Source organism: Lagenorhynchus albirostris, chromosome 10 (assembly GCF_949774975.1).
Source record: "Lagenorhynchus albirostris chromosome 10, mLagAlb1.1, whole genome shotgun sequence".
Classification (NCBI taxonomy): Eukaryota; Metazoa; Chordata; class Mammalia; order Artiodactyla; family Delphinidae; genus Lagenorhynchus; species Lagenorhynchus albirostris.
In genome coordinates, this window is record NC_083104.1 from 95752763 (window position 1) to 95772364 (window position 19602).

General features: G+C 45.2%; 1 protein-coding gene across 2 annotated transcripts in view; it reads right to left on the bottom strand.

The window, feature by feature from the left end:
• HIVEP1 (HIVEP zinc finger 1) overlaps positions 1 to 7343 on the bottom strand; it is a 144117-nt gene extending 136774 nt beyond the window's left edge. Inside the window, exons 1-4 of one of the 2 annotated variants that reach the window (XM_060163689.1) lie at positions 3797 to 3816; positions 3279 to 3409; positions 792 to 2237; positions 97 to 239 (exon numbers count right to left, since the gene is read on the bottom strand). In XM_060163689.1, coding sequence (XP_060019672.1) covers positions 97 to 136 — 40 coding nt within the window. In that variant the 5' untranslated portion in view covers positions 137 to 239; positions 792 to 2237; positions 3279 to 3409; positions 3797 to 3816. Of the gene's footprint in view, positions 1 to 96; positions 240 to 791; positions 2238 to 3278; positions 3410 to 3796; positions 3817 to 7251 lie in introns of those variants that run through there. The other variant, XM_060163690.1, reaches the window with a different exon arrangement.
• Positions 7344 to 19602: the final 12259 nt, after the last annotated feature.

A 19602-nucleotide genomic window follows, 5' to 3' on the forward strand; every position in this document is an offset into this window, starting at 1 on the left:
GGGTCACCATCTAACAAGCTGCCATTCCTGCCACCAATGAGATACTTGATTAAAGATTGACTGTAAACCCTACTTCTATCTAATGCAGAGCCCTACCTCTTAGGTTTCTGGGATGAATCTGTTTAGTTCGAGGCATCTTCTTTGATTCAGGGGCCCCTTTTTCTTCTTAGAAACTGTAGGAAGAGCAGGTCACAGAAAGGCAGCTCCATAAACCCAATGTCCATCAATTAATCCATGTGCTGAAAAAGAAAAAAAAAAAGTCACATTTCACTACCTTTTACTACCTTCAAAGGAAAAAGACACTTCAAAAGTTATGGCTGAATACTGCACTAGTCTAAACTCAACAAAATCTCAACTAATCTAATCAAGCTGAAGGCCACTGCAGAAGGTTACCTACTAACTTTTAATTCGATGTAGGACACATCATTTTGCCACTATCTGGGCTTTCCCGTGAAAAACACAGGGAAAAAAAATCACTGTACCTTTAACAAAAAAGAGTGAAAAAATTCAGTGAATTGTGTTTTAAAGCAACATTTCCAGGTACAATTAAAGTACATCAGGCTATAAAAGGGTTTTGCTGTATATAGTACAAGTCTGCCCGTTTATAAATTCTTTAGTGCATGGACCATGTCTCATTCATTTTGTCTTACTGAGTTAATTCAATTAATACATGTGGTTGCTATTGAGGCTGTTCCCCCATTATTCCAGTTCTCTCTTCTAGGCTCCTTTAGGACTGTTCTTTCTCCCTTCCGGTGTTTAGCTAGAATGCGTGACCAGTTCTGGCTAATTACCTGTGAGTGGAAGAAACAGGCATCGCTTCCAGGGTGGAGCATTTAGTTATCAAAGCCAGATCCCCCAGTGCTCTTCTTCCTCTGCCATGAGACAGGCACTGTTCTAGACAGCGAGTCTGACAACACAGAGCTGAGCTCCCGCCAACCCAACGTGATCATGGAGCAGAAACATAAAGGAGATCTTTGTTGTTTTAAGCACTGAGGTTTAGGAGTTATTTGTTACTGCAGCATAACCCTGTCCTGACATACACATTTTAAAAACAGCGATTTGAAATACAATGTGTCAAAACAGTAAGAATCCAAAACTTAACCATCTCTTTCCCCCATGAGATCCTCAAGGACCCCTGAGCTATAAAATCTTAGCTTTAACTTCCTGCAATAAGGCTGATAAGCAAAGCCCATGATGATGATGTTAAACATGAAATTATGTTTAATCACTAAGCAAAGACACAAGAATGGAATAGCAATGCTTTGTTTAATACTTTTAAAACATCCAGTACTACAGAAAAAAACAAAAGCACCTACTGTGTGCCTGTGTACTTCCTACACATTACCTAATTTAATCCTAATGATAACTGCTTAGGTAGCTATCATTTATCCATTTTAAAGATAAGAAAATTAAGACAGGAAGAGGTTAAGGAACCTGCCCACGGCCAACAAATAAGAAATGTGGCACCACCTGACTCAGGTACTCTCAACGCTTATTTCCTGGCTGGAAATAGTACCTGCTCTGGGGGTTTTGTTCAAGAGGCTGTATAGCACAACAAGTCATGACTATATATTTCGGTGTCAAATCACACTGGGTTCAAGGCTTACTGTGTGGCTTTGTTCAAGGTACTTAACCTCTCTGAAGATCAGATTTCCCAACTGTAAAACTAGGATATCGTATCCACCTCATTGGGTTGTAAGAACTAAACAATTCAGGTGCTTTGCTCACTGCCTGGCACACGGAAATAACAAATATTAATCCTCTTTAAGAATGCCTATATGGGACCATAGGGCTGTATCTAATAACCAGTATAAGGTTTTAGAAATTTATGGTTTCAATACAGCAGAGAAGAAGCAGAAGGAAAGAAGGCTATGATTAACTTTAGTATTTTAACCCCGATAAGGCTGCATGTGGGCACTGCATAAAAAATATTTGCAATTTTTTAACTGCATGGTAAAGAATATGAAATATGAAGGTTCAATACCGTGTACTTCATCTAGCACTGTGCTAAATGGTCTATAAAAGATATAGTTCCCCAACTCCCTGCACGAAAAACATCCACCATCCAACTGACGGAGCTTCCGATTCAAGAGAGAATGTAGAGACGTCAGGGCCAAATAAACTGTATGAAGGCTTAACTCCCAACTTAACGCTTTTAAAAGGTCACGATATTTAGAAGTTTTTAAAGCGACAACTCCGACTGTAATTCAATCACGTGACACCACAAGATCCGGAGCCTGCACAGAAAATATGCAAATTCCCAATCAGTAACAGCTTTCCGCTACCCTGTTCTCTGCCTACCCACTGTCCCTAGCTGTCCATCCCATTTTTAAATCCTTGTAGGGGGGGAGTGAGTCTTTCCAACGACAGCAGCACTGTAGCGATGAAGACGAGTGATGAACCGTTCCTTTACGGAAAGAAATAAATACTACATGGAGCAAAAACATGACACGATCAAAAAGCGTAAAGACAGTTAGTTGCAACGAGAAAAAACATGAATGAATGTGGAGGGCGGAGCCTGGGAAAACCCCTCCGCAACGCTGCACTGAACAAAGCGCTTCGCATGCCAGGAGGAGGGGGGAATGGAAGTGCCAGCTCAGGAAGGAGCCCAGAGTGAATGCGGAGAGCAGGAGGAGGAGGACGAGGCGAGGCGAAGCGAGGCGAGGCGAGGCGAGGCGAGGCGAGGCGAGCGCGGCAGCCCTGAGACTCCTCCTCGCCGCCAGCTCCGCCGCCGCCCCCTCCCCTCTCCAGCAGCAACTCCTTCGCCAGCCCGACCCCAAGGCGAGCCGGAGCCGACCCGCGCCCAAACCCACCGCCCTCTTCCCAACTGCTGCAGGCGCGTACTCCCAACCCGGAAAGAAACTACCCAGGTGGCTGGGAGTAAACAGGCACTTAGAGCAAAGAACGAAAGGAAAAGCAAGCCACAAAGCCGGGAGGTTGGGAAGCCGAGGCCTGGCCTCCCTCACCCCCCACCGTCTTGCAGAATGCGTCTGCGGCTGGAACGCGGGCGGGGAGGCTGGGTCCCTCCGTACCTGCTCGGCTCGCAGGACCGCAGCTCGGGCCGCTCGCGCGCGGCGAGGGAGCCCAGAAGTGGCAAGTGTCTCCCGCACGCAGCCATCCCCTCTGCAAGGTCTGCGGTTGCACACACACGCACACACACGCGCGCCCGCACGCCCCCCGCCCGCGGAGAGGGATGTGGTCCTGCCCCCCACCCCACTACGCCGGTCCCCCGCCGCCCTCCCAGCTGCAGCGCCCCCGCCGCGGAGCCCGCGCCGAACCTGCTGCCAGGACGCCCGGCGGGGCCGCTGCCGCTGCAGCCGGCCCTAGAGCTGCGCTGCTGATGGCGGCGGCCGCAGCTCGAAATCTCCTCGACCCCCGCGCGGCGGCGGCGCCTGGGATCCCTCCTTCACTTGACAACCCCAAACACAAACATAACCTCCTCCGGCTGCTGCTCCCGGTCCCCCCGGCTCCGTCCCCCTCCCCGCCGCCGCCGCCGCCCCCAGCAGCAGCCACACTAAAGGCCAGCGACTGGCACTCTCACCACCCAGCGCTGAAATATTAAACAGGGGAGCCGGCCGGGGGGCGGGGGGGCGAGCGCGGGGCGCGCGGGCGGGGGCCGCAAGCGCCGAGAGGGAGAGGCGGCAGCGCTCGCCGGCGCCCGGGGCCGCGGCATGATCGCCGCCGCCGGGGAGGGGGCGTCCGGGGGGCCGGGTGGCGAGGCCGGGAGCGCGCACCGCGGGAGGCGGGGCGGGGGGACCCCGGGGTCTGGGGCGAGGAGGGCAGGCGCGGGCTTTACCTCTCCCCGGGGCAGAGTAGGGCACGTTTAGAGTCTTTAGGGGTGACGGGAGGAGCGCGGGCCGGGTGGCGCGGGGTAGGGAGGGCGAAGGTCGGAGGCTTTCCCGCGGGTAGGCGGGGCAGCAGGGGATCCCCGGGGGCGGGAGGCGGGGAGGCCGTGGGCTGCGACGCGGGGGCGGGGGAGGGGGCGTCCCCCGGCGGGGACCAAGGCGGGGTCTTTGCGGGGGGAGGGGCGGGGTCACCCCGGGGGCGGAGGCCCAGCGGGACTGGCGCCGCCGCTTGCCCAGCCCTGCCGTGGGGTAGGGGTAGGGTGGGTGCCCCGGGTCCCGGCTCGCTCGGAGCCCGGAGTCCCGGGTCTCCCTGGCGGGGCGGGCCCGGGACCGCGCCTACCCCCGCTGCCCGCCCGCGGCTCAGCCCCGCCCGGCCGCCGCAGGGACGGGAGGGGGGACGGAAGGAGGGGGCGGTGCGGCCCGAGGGGGGAAGGGGCGGGGTCAGGGACGCGAGGGGCGGGAGCCCGGGGTCGCGCCGGTTCGGGGACTGGCGCCCGGCGTGGGCGGAGGGGCGGGCCCGCCGGTCACGCGGCCCAGGGAAGGCCTAGCCGGGTCGCGCAGTTGGGGGCGGTTGGTCCGGGAAGAGGGGCGGGGACGGGCGGGGCGATAGTTTCTCTTTACAGTCTCTTTACTTTTTAAAGCAGGATGTGGGCCGGCCCGGTGACGTCATGGGGTCTCCCAGCCCCGCCCCCCACCCGGGCCGAAAGGGGGAGGGGAGAGGGAAAAGGGCGGGCCAGGGTGCGGGGGGACCCCAAGGGGGTTTCCTCAGCAACGCGTGGAGGGAAGGGGAAAGTCATTGTGAAACTTGAAACTCATTAACTTTGAAAAACAACTTTATAAAAAAACGGGAGGGGGGCGGGGTGTTGAGTTGAAGGGTGGAAGGGGACATATTTTTAACCCTGAACTGAAACTACTTTTTGGTGGCGGATGTTCTATTAAAAGATTGAGGAAAGCCAAGGTTATTCCAGAGGCCACTGCAATGCCCGCTGGTGGTTCCCAGAGCCGGAGCAGCGAGCGCAGTTAACCCTTGCCGGTCCGCCTGACAGCTTGGGGCAGGGAGGAGAGGGCTCTTTGGGGTCAGGAAAAGGGGGTTGCGGGCCTGGGCAGCGACCTGGCCACAGGGTCGCAAGGAGGAGAGAAAGGGGGAAGAAGGAGTAATTACCATAAGCCAGAGTTTGACCCCGGCTGCTAGAAAGCAACAGAGGAAGCAAGGAGTGGAAATCTATGGAAAAGAAATCAGGAGGGGCTGCACCAGGGTAATGATGCAGGTTTTCAGGGTTAGACCTAAATAAAGAACGTTAGAAGTTTGGGGCTCAGAAATTCCACATGTACACCGAAACAAGCAGGCACAAATGACTGGTTTAAGTAGCCACGCTGAACTTGGGAGGAATAAGGTGAAAGAACAATTTTGATGCAGAAAAAATTCTCATATACAAACCAAAGTGCTTTCCCCTTTTAAGGAATAAAAATGCTGAACGACCGTACACCCACTCTGCTGGCCATCTGCGCAAACTTGAATTGTTTTGTTCCCTGGGGCTTCCATAAAGAGATCTAGGTTTTTCCTCCTAGGGTTGACCCCTAAAATTCCCCTGAGGAAATCCTACCTCTAGCTCATTTGAGCTAAGAAAAGCTTAATGCACCAGAATGCGAATGATTAAAAATGGAATACTCAATAATGGCGAGCTTGTAACCAAAAATAGTGTCACGTAAAGGGGGGAATATGCCCATTAAAAAGTAGATTTGGTCATAAAAGCGAAGATCAGCCAACAACTGCCTAAATTTGAAATAATGTTTAGCACACTATGCTTCCAACCTTGCAATGAAATAATGCAATTTTTTTCATTTTCGATGTGATAAAATCATCTCTGGTATGAAATTAAATGACACTTAATGGACTGCAATCACAAAACGTATGTAAATGTAACTTTACAACTTGAATTAAAAAAAAAATAGTGGGAATCAGCCGCATAGCACAGGGAGATCAGCTCGGTGATTTGTGACCACCTAGAGGGGTGGGATAGGGAGGGTGGGAGGGAGACACAAGAGGGAGGGGATATGGGGATATATGTATAGCTGATTCACTTTGTTATACAGCAGAAACTAACACAACACTGTAAAGCAATTATACTCCAATAAGATGTTAAAAATAAATAAATAATTTAAAAAAAATCCATTTACATGTGAAAGTACACCTAATCTGTCAGACGATAAAGATTAAGGTAAGGCTGATGATAACTGACTCTACTCTGTGTCACCTGCTAAGTCAAAAATGCTAACTGAATACATTTTTAACCCAATAGTTGTTACCATAACAAATACATAGTGTGAACACAAGGTTTATATGGGATTTGGCATTGCTGTGAACTCTCTAACAAATTAAACATGCAATTTGGAGTTGTAATAGATTAATTTTGTCATTTCAGTTTGTTAAAGAACTTTTTTCTTAAATAGACTATTCACAATTTAACTATCTTGAGCATCAAATTAATATTAATCTTTTTTTGGAAATATATATAATACCGAACATTTTCCCATTTTCAAGTTCCCAATTTTCCAAGTGCAATTTCTTTTCCTAATTCTGCCTACAATTCTAAATTCCTAGTTATCAGAATGCAGGGGAATCCAACTAAACTATAAAGTAGCTAGTTTCGGCTTTAATTATTTTATGGCAAATTGAATACAATTTCTCAAATTGTATCTTATAAAAAAAAGAAAAAGCTTTTCCCCAAATTCCGTTTAACCACAAGATAAATGGGAATGGTAAACAGCAGTTTGAACTGTCAAAAATTCTGGAACACTGGGGGAGGTGACCCTACTCTGAAAAAGAAAAAAAAACAAAGAGGGGGCTCCTAGGGCCCCCTTCCTCTCTGGCTGCGCCCTCCCGGATGTGTGAGCGCTCTTGGGGAGCGGGGTTCACGCGAGGGCAGTGTCACAGAGAGGCTCCGCACACATTTTCCTCGCAGGGCAGTTAGGGGCCAGCACAAGTCCTCCGCGGGGCTTCGTCGGGGGACCCCGCCATCCCGCCGCGTCCACGGGGCTCCGCGCCCCCGCCCGCGCGCCCCCTGCCCCGGTTCCCACGCGGCCGCCGGGCCCGCCCGGCTCGGGCTCCCCCCTGGCGCGGCCCCGCGGCCCCGGCCCTCCGCCCAGCGCGCGGCCCGGCAGCGCCTCCGCCACGCGGAGATCCCGGAGGTTCCTCCCAGCTGTCGGCCGGGTCACGCCGCCGCCCGTCCCTCCCCTCCACCCTCCGCCCTCCGCGCGCGCTGGGCTTTCCCGTCCACCGGCCGAATCCCCTCCTCCTCGGGGCGACCCGGCGACAAAACCTGCCCCGCACTCTCTGCCAACTGTGCCCCACGCCCGGGCTCTTCCCCAGCCAGACGCCAGACAAAAGAGCCGAGGGAAAACTTACCCGAACTGCCACGCCAAACTCTGATCCAAAGCTTCCTGGGTTTAACTTTTAATTTTAAAAACAACAAAAGCAGAAACCAAAAGCCTCCTAGGTTGGAAGTGGGCGTGAGAGGAAATGCTAGGGGGAGGCGCTTCATTCCCTCGGCTGCTTTTGCCCCCCCCTTTTCTGGCCCCTGCCTGGGGCTTTGATGTTATCTGGTGCACCGCCTACGTTGGGTTTATACCGTGGGCTCCGCGCCGAGAATGATACACAGATATTTGGCACTTTACGTGCTGGTTTGAAGAGAGGGAAGCAGGTGGTCACGGTAAAGTATTCCCACTTCTTAGCCCGCAGCGAGAAGGGAGCATTTGCCCCGCTTCCCTTTGTTACCTGGACTGAAATGAACAATCCGCCTATCTAGTAATCCTGGAGCGCTGGACCATGTGGCATTTTCTGTTAGACACACAGAAAAGAGGCCTTCTCAGTTAGATTCATTTTCCCTCCACTCAGCACAAACTTAGAACAAGGTGGTACTGTGCGTTTTCTGAGGCTTTGTTTGGTTTTTAGATCTCAGTTTTGAAAGTAAATATTATTTCCCTTCTTAGACCTGCAGCCCTGAAGAGACAAGATACCTCTGAAGAAAAGAAATTCTGTAATAACATGCCTTTTATATACCATTCTTACAGGTCATAATCTCCCAGCACCCTCCCCTCCCTTTATGGAAAGCTTGTAACTGTTGATTTTATCTTCCTTAACTGGTCACTAGCAGAAACTGGATATATTTTTACATTAGATTAGCAGGCTCAGGACCATCACTAACAAAGCATGCTTTTTTTTTTTTTTAACAGATCAGTAATCAAGAAATAATGCAGTCTAACACTCAGCCCTCAGCCCTATCTGTCCATCCACTTTATGCCAACACCAACCTGTGTTCAGACCTTGCCCTCTGGGAGTTTACAAATTAATGGAGACAGAATAAACACATGGAAAAATACCTAGAGGGGAAAAGATACAAGAAGCAACTTATAAACAGAGCCAATTAAAGTTACACAGTTACTTACATGATTGCTGAGAGCTTTCTGGATTGGGTGGAAGGCAGGATTATCAGAGAAAGTTCCATCCTGAGGGTGAGCTCTGAGTAGGATTTTGAAGGAGAGAAAGTTCGTGATTTGGCAATAGTCTGAGAATAGCATTCCAGGTAAGGGAAATAGCTTGAAGGTGAGACAGCAAGTAAACTGTGTGTGATGGTTTTTCTGGCTAGAGCAGAAAGTCAAAGTAAATGTGAAAAAAAAAGAAGGGTGGCCATATAAATGCAGCCTGCAAACCAGGGCACTATTGAGAGGAAGTGGGAGGCCGTGAATAACTATACCCTGATGAGAGGCATTCACCTCTCCAGTCCCGGCCAAACAGGAATGGGTTCTCTGGTAGTGACCTGTGAAGACAGAATGGGCTGAGAAAAGCCTTCTTGGGCATTCTTAAGAAGGCAGTAAGACATGATACTGCATGTCATTTGGAGACATCTGGACCGAGAAGGATCTTTTTAAGGAAAATCATTGTTACTGATGGATTTAGGATCTGTCATAGTATTTTTATGGGCAGTAGTAGTAATGGTAGTATTTGTATCAGCAGAAATAGCGATAGCACAGATCTTCCTTGATTTACAGTACTGTTACGCCCAGTAAACCCATCGTAAGTTGAAGATATCGTAAGGCAAAAATGCATTTAATATACCTAACCTGCTGAACATCAGAGCTTAGCCTAGCCTACCTTAAACGTGCTCAGAACACTTACATTAGCCGACAGTTGGGCAAAATGACCTAACCCAAAGCCTATTTTAAAATAAAACGTTGGATGTCTCATGTAATTTACTGAATACTGTACTGAAAGTGAAAACCTGAATAGTTGTATGTGTTTGGTTCTTTACCGTCTGGATGGTGTGACTGCCTGGGCGATGTGGTTTGGGGCCACGGCCCAGTATCATAGTCACGCGAATTCGTAGCCTGGGAAAACATCAAAATAAAGTAGAAACTTAGAAGTATGATTTTTATTGAATCTTGCTTTTGCACCGTTGTATAGTGAAAAAATATACAGTACAGGACTGTCTGTAGTGTCTGTATCAGCAAAAATAGTAATAGCAGCATTTGCATGGGCAGGAATAGTAGCATTTGTATGGGCAGTAATAGTAGTATTTATATGGGCAGTAATAGTAAATAGCATTTACACTGCAGAAGTTCTTATAGTAGTATTTGTATCAGCGGCAGGAGGAATACAGCAGTAATGGTGGTGGTGGTAATTGACAGTTACTGAGAGTTTATGACTCGCCATGCTTTCCTGTATAAACTCATTTACTCCCCCCCATAAATCCATACCACAGATGAAGAAAGAGAGGCTTAGAAATGCTAAATAATCTGCCTGCAGCCATAGAGCTAGTAAGTGGTAGTGCTGTGATTGGAACCCAGAGGACACTGAGATGCTAAAGCTTAAAGATTATATTTTCTGAAAAACATTACAATAACTCTATAACGTTGTACCTCCCTGAAACAAAGACGAAAAGGGAATGAAAAAAAAAAGTCCACTGTTTCACACAGTTTTGAGAACCTGGTAGATTGTGTGGTGAAAATGGGGAAGTTGGTATGGTGTGATGCTTGAGGGGAAGAAGAGAAAATGGCTTTAAATGTAACCATGTCAAGGTTTAAGAACAATGACTTAATCCACATTAATGCCCATATTGATACCATTAACCTTACAGGATACGCTATTACAAGGAACTTAGTCTCTAACTTCATTTAAAAGCACCTAGTTTGGGCTTCCCTGGTGGCGCAGTGGTTGGGGGTCCGCCTGCCGATGCAGGGGACACGGGTTCATGCCCCGGTCCAGGAAGATCCCACATGCTGCGGAGCGGCTGGGCCCGTGAGCCATGGCCGCTGAGCCTGCGCCTCTAGAGCCTGTGCTCCGCAACGGGAGAGGCCACAACAGTGAGAGGCCCGCATACTGCAAAAAAAAAAAAAAAAAGAAGCACCTAGTTCAATGCCAACTAGTAGAAGAGTTTAATGAGTATTATTTGGTGTCCTATCTGTTAAAGAGGTGAAAAAGTACTAGAAGTGATTGATAGAGGTGATACTTGTGGTTCCTAAAAGAATTCCTCATAAGCAATGTTGACAAGTGCATACTAGGGAACGCTAGAAAGAGCCAACAGCATTCAGTTAAAACAATACAACCTTATCCATGACCTAACAATGTGGAAAAAAACCATATTCTTAGTGAGGAATGGAGAGGAGAAAACAACTAGTTAGTAATACCCCTACTACACTGGAGAGAAGTCACCAGTTCCAGGATTTACTACTAATGAGCAGCGTGTATTAAGCATTTGCGGAGAAAGGCAACCTATGATTAAAAGCATGAACTTGGAAGCCAGCCAGCCTGAACTGAATCCCAGCTGTCCCAGACGCATAATCTCGGGGGACTGGTTTGACATTCCTGATCCTCGGTTTACGCATCTGTGAAGTGGATATAACTGGAGTCTTCATAGAATTATCACGAGGATTAGATGAGTTGGTATTTCTAATGTGTTTAGAATAGTGCCTGTCATATAGTTATAAATATATATATGTGAGTGTTGACCAATTCCTTATTGCATGGCCAGCACTCTACTAAGTGTTCTTTAACATTAATTACCTTTTAAATATTGAAAAGAGTCTCTGGAGACTGGGGAGGCCTGATACCTAAATGGAACATGGTGCCCTGGATGGAATCCTGGAATAGAGAGAGGTCATTAATGGAGAAATTCGGTAACATCCAAATAAAGCCTGGAGTTTAGTTGATAGTAATGCACTGATGGCATTTTCTTGTTTTCGATCAAATGTACCATAATAATATAAAAATGTTTTCAATGGATGAGACTGGATGCAGGTATGCAAGAGCTCTCTGTACAGCCTTGATAAATTTTCTGTAGATCTAAAATATTCTCAAATAAAGGTTATTTTAAAAATAATAACTGGCAGCTGCAAGGTGTTGTTATCCACACCTTACTGATAAAGGAACTCAGGCTTAGAGAGGTTAAGTAACGTGTCCAAGGTACAATCACATCTGGCCTTCCAGGGACTCCCACCACCTGCAGCACAGACCACCTCCTGAAGCCCCGCACCTGCTGCCTCCTAGTCAGTCTGAGCTTTTCTTTACACTCTCACCTGGAGCCGTCGAGGCGCTGGGAGAGCACGTGGCGCCTAAACACTGTTCTGCAGCAGATAGTGTTTTTTTTCCAAGTTACCTTTCTCCTCTTTGAGATTTAATTCCCACCTTGATGGTCTATCTAGTAGAACCTGATTTCACGTTTAATATATATATATATTTTTTCAGGTTTAAAAAATATATTTTATATCTCAGGTTCAAAATATGCCGGGTTATTAGGTTATTCCCGGCATATTTTCATTTTAATGGGGGTTATATCTATAATTATGGAATTTCAGCATCAACACAGGGGTACACTAGGTGTGTGGGCCAGGCTACAGGACAGGATTCAACACAGCGTTTAAGCAGTTCAAGTTTCCCTTGGATGTCATTGATTATAAGTAACCTTTTCTTCCTGTAAATAAATTGCCTACACCACAACTCCAAGCCTACCAGCTTTAAGGCGCCCTCTTTCTCCAACACATGTCCACTGCCCGTGTATACTTACCTGCTACACTACCTTCTCTGCCACCCCGAATCTTGTCAGCTCCCAAACTCACCAGGTTCTGGCTTTCTACATATGTTGTCGGGCTCTAAAAAGTTTTCTCTACATGCCTGCTCCTTGGATGAAGTTTTGGAGTTTATCGGTATCTTCTTTTCATAGCAGTTCCTGTTATGCCGAAATGTCTATGGGTATCAGAGCAGCAGGGCCCAGGAATCAAGAGTCAAAGTCCACAATGGGACAAGTCAGAGAAAGAGCAATAGGCAGAACTGACTGTATAAAAGCCAAGGAGAACAAAAATAATATTAGTACACAGATAAGTGACCAGCAAGGAAATGAACGACAAGAGTTAGCCACTAATAAAAGGACAAGAACAGCTCATGGTAAACTTTAGCATACTTTTTAAATTTCCGCTCTTTTAATTCTGCAGGAGGAGATGGAGCTTAATTTATAGTGGAAGATAGGAAACGGAACAAGGGCTATAAGAGGTCATCCAGGGCTTCCCTGGTGGCGCAGTGATTGAGAGCCCGCCTGCCGATGCAGGGGACACGGGTTCGTGCCCCGGTCCGGGAAGATCCCACATGCCGCGGAGCGGCTGGGCCCGTGAGCCACGGCCGCTGAGCCTGCGCGTCCGGAGCCTGTGCTCCGCAACGGGAGAGGCCACAGCAGTGATAGGCCCGTGTACCGCAAAAAAAACCCACAAAAAAACAAAGAAAGTCATCTAAATAAGGCTGTGTGTGTGTGCGTGTGTGTGTGTGTGTGTGTGTGTGTGTGTGTGTGTGTGAACATCGGCCAGAGTGCCCATCCTAAAGAAGGTGTAGATATTATTTGTAAGATTTTTTGCTACTCGTGGATTACGTACACACGAGGTTCAGTAATTATAAAAAATACTGATGCAAGCAGGAAATCTTGGCACACTCGTGGTATGTAGTCTCCGAGCAGGAGTAACACGACACACATTTGTCTTCCACTTGCTACTCATACAACTGTCGTTCCCAACTGTTGTGGAACCTTCTGGTTGCAAGATTCTATCCCTCACATAGTAACAAGAGAGTCAAAGCAGTCCCTCCCTGAGCTCTGATCACACAACAGTTTCGTAAGCCTGCTCTCTCAGAAAGTTCCATGGTCCACCCCTGTGGAACAAATAAAATGATTTCCAGAAAGGTAAATCAGACATTTCCCTAACAGTAGATCTTTTCTTATTTGTCATATTCTAAAGGCATAGTTTTCTATTACCCTAAAGTCTGTTTGGGGGAAGGAAGGTGGCTAGCTTCTGAATTTTCTTCAAAAATATATATTTTTTACTGTCTCAATAATCATTCCTTACAAGTATCTATTCTGAGCATCTGATGATCTTGTATCCATTTTGGTACCATTAAAACAAAATCACACATTTCTTTTTTCACTCAAATCTCTGATGAAATTTCTTATTAAGAAACTTTTCATTTTCTTAGGAAAAAATAAGTCTTGTCCCAAACCAGTTATTATTCAAAAAAGTTTCCAAACACAAGTTATTTTATGACAGTGGTCTGTGATTCATATTCCCAAAAGGCCAAGCTGCCAACCCGCAACAAATCACAAGAAAATATTTCATTTGTGTCTGTTTTCACAAATTCAAAGAAAGCCAGAATAAATTTGGGCAGTACTTACAAAAGAAATTCTGGGATGCTGCAGAAATATTAGCAGATACTCATGAGTATGGATTTCTTGCTACTAAAATATCCTTGAAGCTTGCTTGATTTTTCTGGTAATGTAAAATATATGGTAGTACTGAGATGTCATCGTGGGATACCGACCAGTTGTGTAGCAGATAAATCAAAGGAACCATTCTTCTAGGTTAAACTAAAGATCTCAGATAACGGAACGAAATATTAGTTTTTCTGATCATGGCCAAATTACTATTTAGACGCTTTGCCAATTAGCAACCTAAGATTAATGTGCTAAAGCTTTAAGGAGCATTTTACAGTGTCCTCATCTGTAAAATGGGGTGATAATCATAACCTACTTTCTAGGGATGCTTTACAAAAGAGCAATGAGTGCTTATTAAGTAATCTGGATGTATCCACTTCTACAAAAGTATCTATCTAAATAGTTCCTTCTCTTTATCCATCACAGTGTGTAATGTCTTTTATGTTATTCTTCCATGTCTCTTCATTGTATCCTCCTTTCTTTCTTTGTTTACATAGTACATAATTGGATTCCTTTTTAAGTAAGCATTTATTTCCATACTTGTAACTACTTGTCATTCTACTGCTCTTCTTTGCTCCTGAATTTGAAGTGAATGGCTTATTCTTAAACCCAGGACAATATTATTTTTAGGTTCTACAAAGTCTGTGAATTGGACATTTGCCCTCTTAAATTCAATTACAATTACTCCTGTTAATATTTACAAGTGCACTGAATTCTCTGGATGAAGATTACTGCATAGTCTCTCTTTTTCTTCTAGTTTGTTTTGACCTGACATCAGGCTTCTCGAATATAGATTCTCTGACTAATTAAAATCAGACTTATCTCTTTACAACCACCCATAACCCACAATTTTGACATCATTTCCAACCACATTTTCCAATTCCCTCAATTTTCTCTTAACCAACACCCTCCTGCCTGTTTTCCCAACACTAACTCCCTTTCCCCCCACATTTAGAAGACTTGGGATTTCATCATTATCATCCTAAGATGTAGAGGTCCACTGTGATACATTAAAAAAAATTTTTGCTCCCTCTTTTATTCAAAAGATTGCTAAAGATGAAAAGCAAGTACAGCCTATATTATGTTTAATAAGAAGCTTCTCCATAGTAGATTAATTCAGTAGTACTCCAGTGTTGCCAATATTAACATTGGAGTCTGGGGAAAGAACACAGTTGTCCATTGTGAAAACAACTTGGAAAAGATAGGGCTAGAGTCCAAACATTCCCAGCTTCACTTAATCAGGCACTAATTATCTCCTAAAAATAATGCTTCGATCATGTAACTCCTTGACTAAAGAAACCCAGTAGCTCCCCTCTAACTACAAGATGCAGCCCATATTCCCAGCTGCCTTTCAAACCACAGTGTGATCCAAGTGTACATTTCCAGCATTATCATCAGCTGCTTCCCTAAATAAGGTCTTCATTTCAGCTAAATGTTTCCACTTGCTGTTTCTGCAATGAGTTTGATGCTTCCTTTTTCCCCTATTTCCAATCAATGTCACTACAAGGAGTGCCCGCCTTCCTCCCCTTTGCTCATCCAGACCCTGCCCATTCTCTAAGATCCAGCTGGATGGTAGCCTTCCTGTGACCACTCCATGAGATGGGCCGATAGACTCATATAAAATTGGCATACTCTCAGTTAGGTAGTTGATCATGTCTGCAACACTAAGTGCCATTGTTTAACTTTTTTTAGGTTTCTATCTTCCGGTCTAAATTGTTTAGAATAGACAACTCTTATAATTCCACATACACCCCCCTTTAGTCTTCCTTACTAATTAATTAATAAGCGACTCGATGTTATCCATGAAGCATCCTTACAGGGAAATGAGATCCACGGGCTATTGCATTTTGTGTCCAATACTTTATGTGTGTGTGTGTGTGTGTGTGTGTGTGAAACATAGGTAGGTAGTGACTTTCATCATTAACATTGATGCCTCATTGGGTTTTAGTTTTTACCTGTGAAGTGACTGTGCTGGACGAGCTCAATAAACTCCACTCTAGGGTAAAGAATCTACAGTTTTGTTGGTTCTACTTCAAAGACTGGTGAATTTTCTAATCAGGTACTTTGTGATAATCATCTTTAATCGTGAACCTCACCTTCTTAGACTTTCTTTAATACAATTAAAAATGGTAGATTAAAAAGCTATGGGTTCCACAGAATGGTACAACACAAGGAGTGAACTCGAGTGTAAACCATGGACTTTAATTAATAATACTATATCGGGCGTCCGCCTGCCGATGCAGGGGACGCGGGTTCGTGCCCCGGTCCGGGAGGATCCCACGTGCCGGGGAGCGGCTGGGCCCGTGAGCCATGGCCGCTGAGCCTGCGCGTCAGGAGCCTGTGCTCCGCGACGGGAGAGGCCACACCAGTGAGAGGCCCGCATGCCGCAAAAAAAAAAAAAAAGGCTTTGCTTAGACTCAGTTTCTCAACCCTGTGAATATCCTGTTTCCACTCTTAAGGTTTTCTCTTCCTTTGTTCCACTCAATTTATCCTTCCTTAATGTATTGCATTGGTCAAAAAATTCATTCGGGTTTTTCCATAACATCTTACGGAAAAAACCTGAATGAACTTTTTGGCCAACCCAATATTTAGATATCCTTGAAAGTTACCTGATACCCTTTAGACAACAGGTAAAGGATTTTTAAAATGTTCTGATTTTACTAATAAGGAAATTGACATTCATAAAAGAATTTCTGACTTGTCAGGATTTTCACACACATTAAATGACAGAGACAAGTTTTAAACTTAGATTTTCTAACCCCAGACTTAGTATATGTACATAAAATCACGGCAAGCTTCTTCAATAACTGTTTCTTCCCTTCTACTTTAGTGGCTACTGTATATTATTTAGTCCTTTATTTCTCATTTCTTCCCAACTAGCCTGACATCTCTCATGTTTCCAATTTATCCTGAATTCAGCCATCAAAATTAGAACTCTGAAAATCTTCTCTTCAAATATTTTCTTATTCCACACAGTCTAAATTTCTTAACATGGCCTCAAGGCCCTCTGTTACCAACTCTTCATTTTTCTTTCCAATCCTATCAAGCCACTCATTGGGCAAATGTTTATTGGGTATCTATTATATGCCAGGCAATGTTCTAGGTGTTGAGAATACAGTGATGAACAAGACCCACAAGTCCCTGCTCCCTTGGAGTTAACACTGTCATTCCTTGTTCTCATTATATCGAGTAATTTGCAACCATTCCAACTGGTTGAAACATTTCCTTTCTTTATGATTTTGCTCATGTTAGTATTATCTTATCTACCTCTTTGTTCAGTGTTCAACTCAAATTGCCACATCCAACAGGAAAATGTCCCAATCTGTTTCTTTTATACCGTCACATGTAGTTCCCCTACCACCACATCTTTTTTTCATTTATTCATATAAACATGTAAAAACTTGTTTCACATCTTTCCTATTGTTTTCAAGCAACATGAGGAAGGAAATCATGTAGTATTCCTTCCTATTTACCTTTTCCATGGTATCTCACCTGGTACTTTGCACAAGCAGTCGTTCAACAAATGTTCATTCACAGCATCACTGTATGAATGAATGAAGAAGTAGGGAGGTATGGTCTTCGTCAGATAAACGATCCACTTTAGCCACATCTTCAGGAATAATTCACTCAAAGATTTCTGGAGTATATTTTTTAACGTGAAATTTTTTTTAAATTAATGTACAATTTTTCATCAAAGTTTAAAGTTTAAAAAGTCAAATATTATAACGCATGCTATGAAAAAAAGCAGATTTCGATCATCTCCATTCTCATATTTTCCCACTCCTTAGGCACAAATATTCTCAATCCTTCTGGCCAATTCTTTAATGTTGACATTTGTAACTATAAGTAAGAAATGCACATTGCTAATTTTTGACCTTTCAATTTAGACTCATCTATTGACTTCTCACTCTGAAACATGAGCCTTTATCTCTATCACCACCACTCTATCCTGCAGCACGAATGGTTACAATGGCCACCCCCCTTTTTGCCCCACAGAGATTATCATTTTGCTTGGACCAAAAGTGTTTACATATACATTATCACATGACTACATGTGTTATTCTGAACACTATTCACAGCTAGACCATATCACATACTACAATGCTGTCTCTTTTTATTTCCCCGGTGAAAATAATTGCCTAATTCGTGCCTTTGCTTTGTATTTGTTAATTCATTCTAAGATGGGTAAATGCCACCTTAATACATTCAAATTTACTCAGTACAGTATTAATTTGGTCTTAGTGACTAGCTCTGTCCTGCAGCTTCTTGACTTGTGTTCTGAAGAGTGACCCCAAGGCCTGATGTGTCACTGTTTTCCTGGGGGATCCCCTCTACCATCATCCTGGGGATTGCCTTCCCCTGGTTTCTCAACTGGGGCACCACCTCCTGGATCTCTTGACTGCCTTATTTGGGTGGTGCCCACCCACCAGGGGGCTTCCTAAGAAAGGATTCATAGAAAACAGAACTTTTGGAGACTTAGAACATCTGAGAATGTCATTATTCTACCTTCACACTTAATTTATAATTTGTCAGGATAAGAATTCTAGGATGGAAAAGATGTTTGCTCAGAATTTTGAACGCATTAATTCATTGTCTTCTAGCTTTGAGCATTACTGTTGAGAAATGTCCTGCCATTCTGAATCTCGATTCTTCTTATGAAATCTCTTCTTTCTAGAAGCTCTTGGTATATTTTGTATCTCTAGAGTTCTGAAATTTCACAATGATGTATCTTAGTGTAGGTTTATTATTATCTCCGGTGCTGGGTTTATTTTGATCTAAAATCACATGTCCTTGTGTTTCGGGAAGTATTGAGTTATTTCATTGGGCGTCTTCTCTTCTCTGTTTGCTCAGTTTTCTGTGTGGAACTCCTATCAGACAGGTGTTTGACCTCCTGGACGTGCCCTCTAGTTTTCCTATCTTTCATCCTTTATTTCCCATTTTGGCTCCACTTCTGGAAGATTTTCTCTACCTTATCTTCCAATTCTTCTATTGAATTTTTTATTTCCACAATTCTGTTTTTAATTTCTATGGGCTCTTTACCCCCCAAATATTCTTTTTCTAAAATAGCATCTTTGGGCTTCCCTGGTGGCACAGTGCTTAAGAATCCGCCTGCCAATGCAGGGGACATGGGTTCAAGCCCTGGTCCAGGAAGATCCCACATGCTGCAGAGCAACTAAGCCCATGGGCCACAACTACTGACCCTGCGCTCTAGAGCCTGTGAGCCACAACTACTGAGCCCACATGCCACAACTACTGAAGCCCACGCGCCTAGAGCCTGTGCTCCGCAACAAGAGAAGCCACCGCAATGAGAAGCCCGCGCACCGCAAGGAAGAGTAGCCCCCGCTCGCTGCAACTAGAGGAAGCCTGCATGCAGTGACGAAGACCCAACGCCACCAAAAATAAATAAATAAAATAAATAAATTTATAAAATAGCATCTTTTTCTTGTCTTCTACATGCCATAGCTTCTCCCTGAGTGTATTAACATTAGTTTTCCAGTTTTATTCTCCCCGCAGCCTCTGTTTTCTCCCATTGCTGATTATTTGTTTCAGCCTCTCTCACAGGAGAAGTAGATCCTGGTGATCCTTGTCTGGATGTTCACACAGGGACTGCAAACTGAAAGCTCAATACATGAGTGTGTGACTAGTGTTTATTCACCAGGGACTTCACTGTATGCTGACCTGGCTTTGCTCTTCCTGGTGGAGCCCTCAGTGTCAGTATTTTCAGATCTTTTCTCTTACGCTGGTCAAATTCTCTAGAGAAGACTTCAATCACCTGCCTGGACGGATGTGCGTGCGTGTGTGTGTGTGTGTGTGTGTGTGTGTGTGTGTGTGTGTGTGTCCACCAGTGTTTCAGACCAGAAAAGGAGAAGGAAATCCTAGCACTCAGTATGTAAGCTCAATCCTGCTGTTTTTAGGACTGTACCCTCTGCATGTCTGTCTGCAGGAAATCATTTTCTCCAGTCACCTGCTGGGGTTGGCAGTTGACCTGTTGCATGGAACAAGGGAGGGGATCT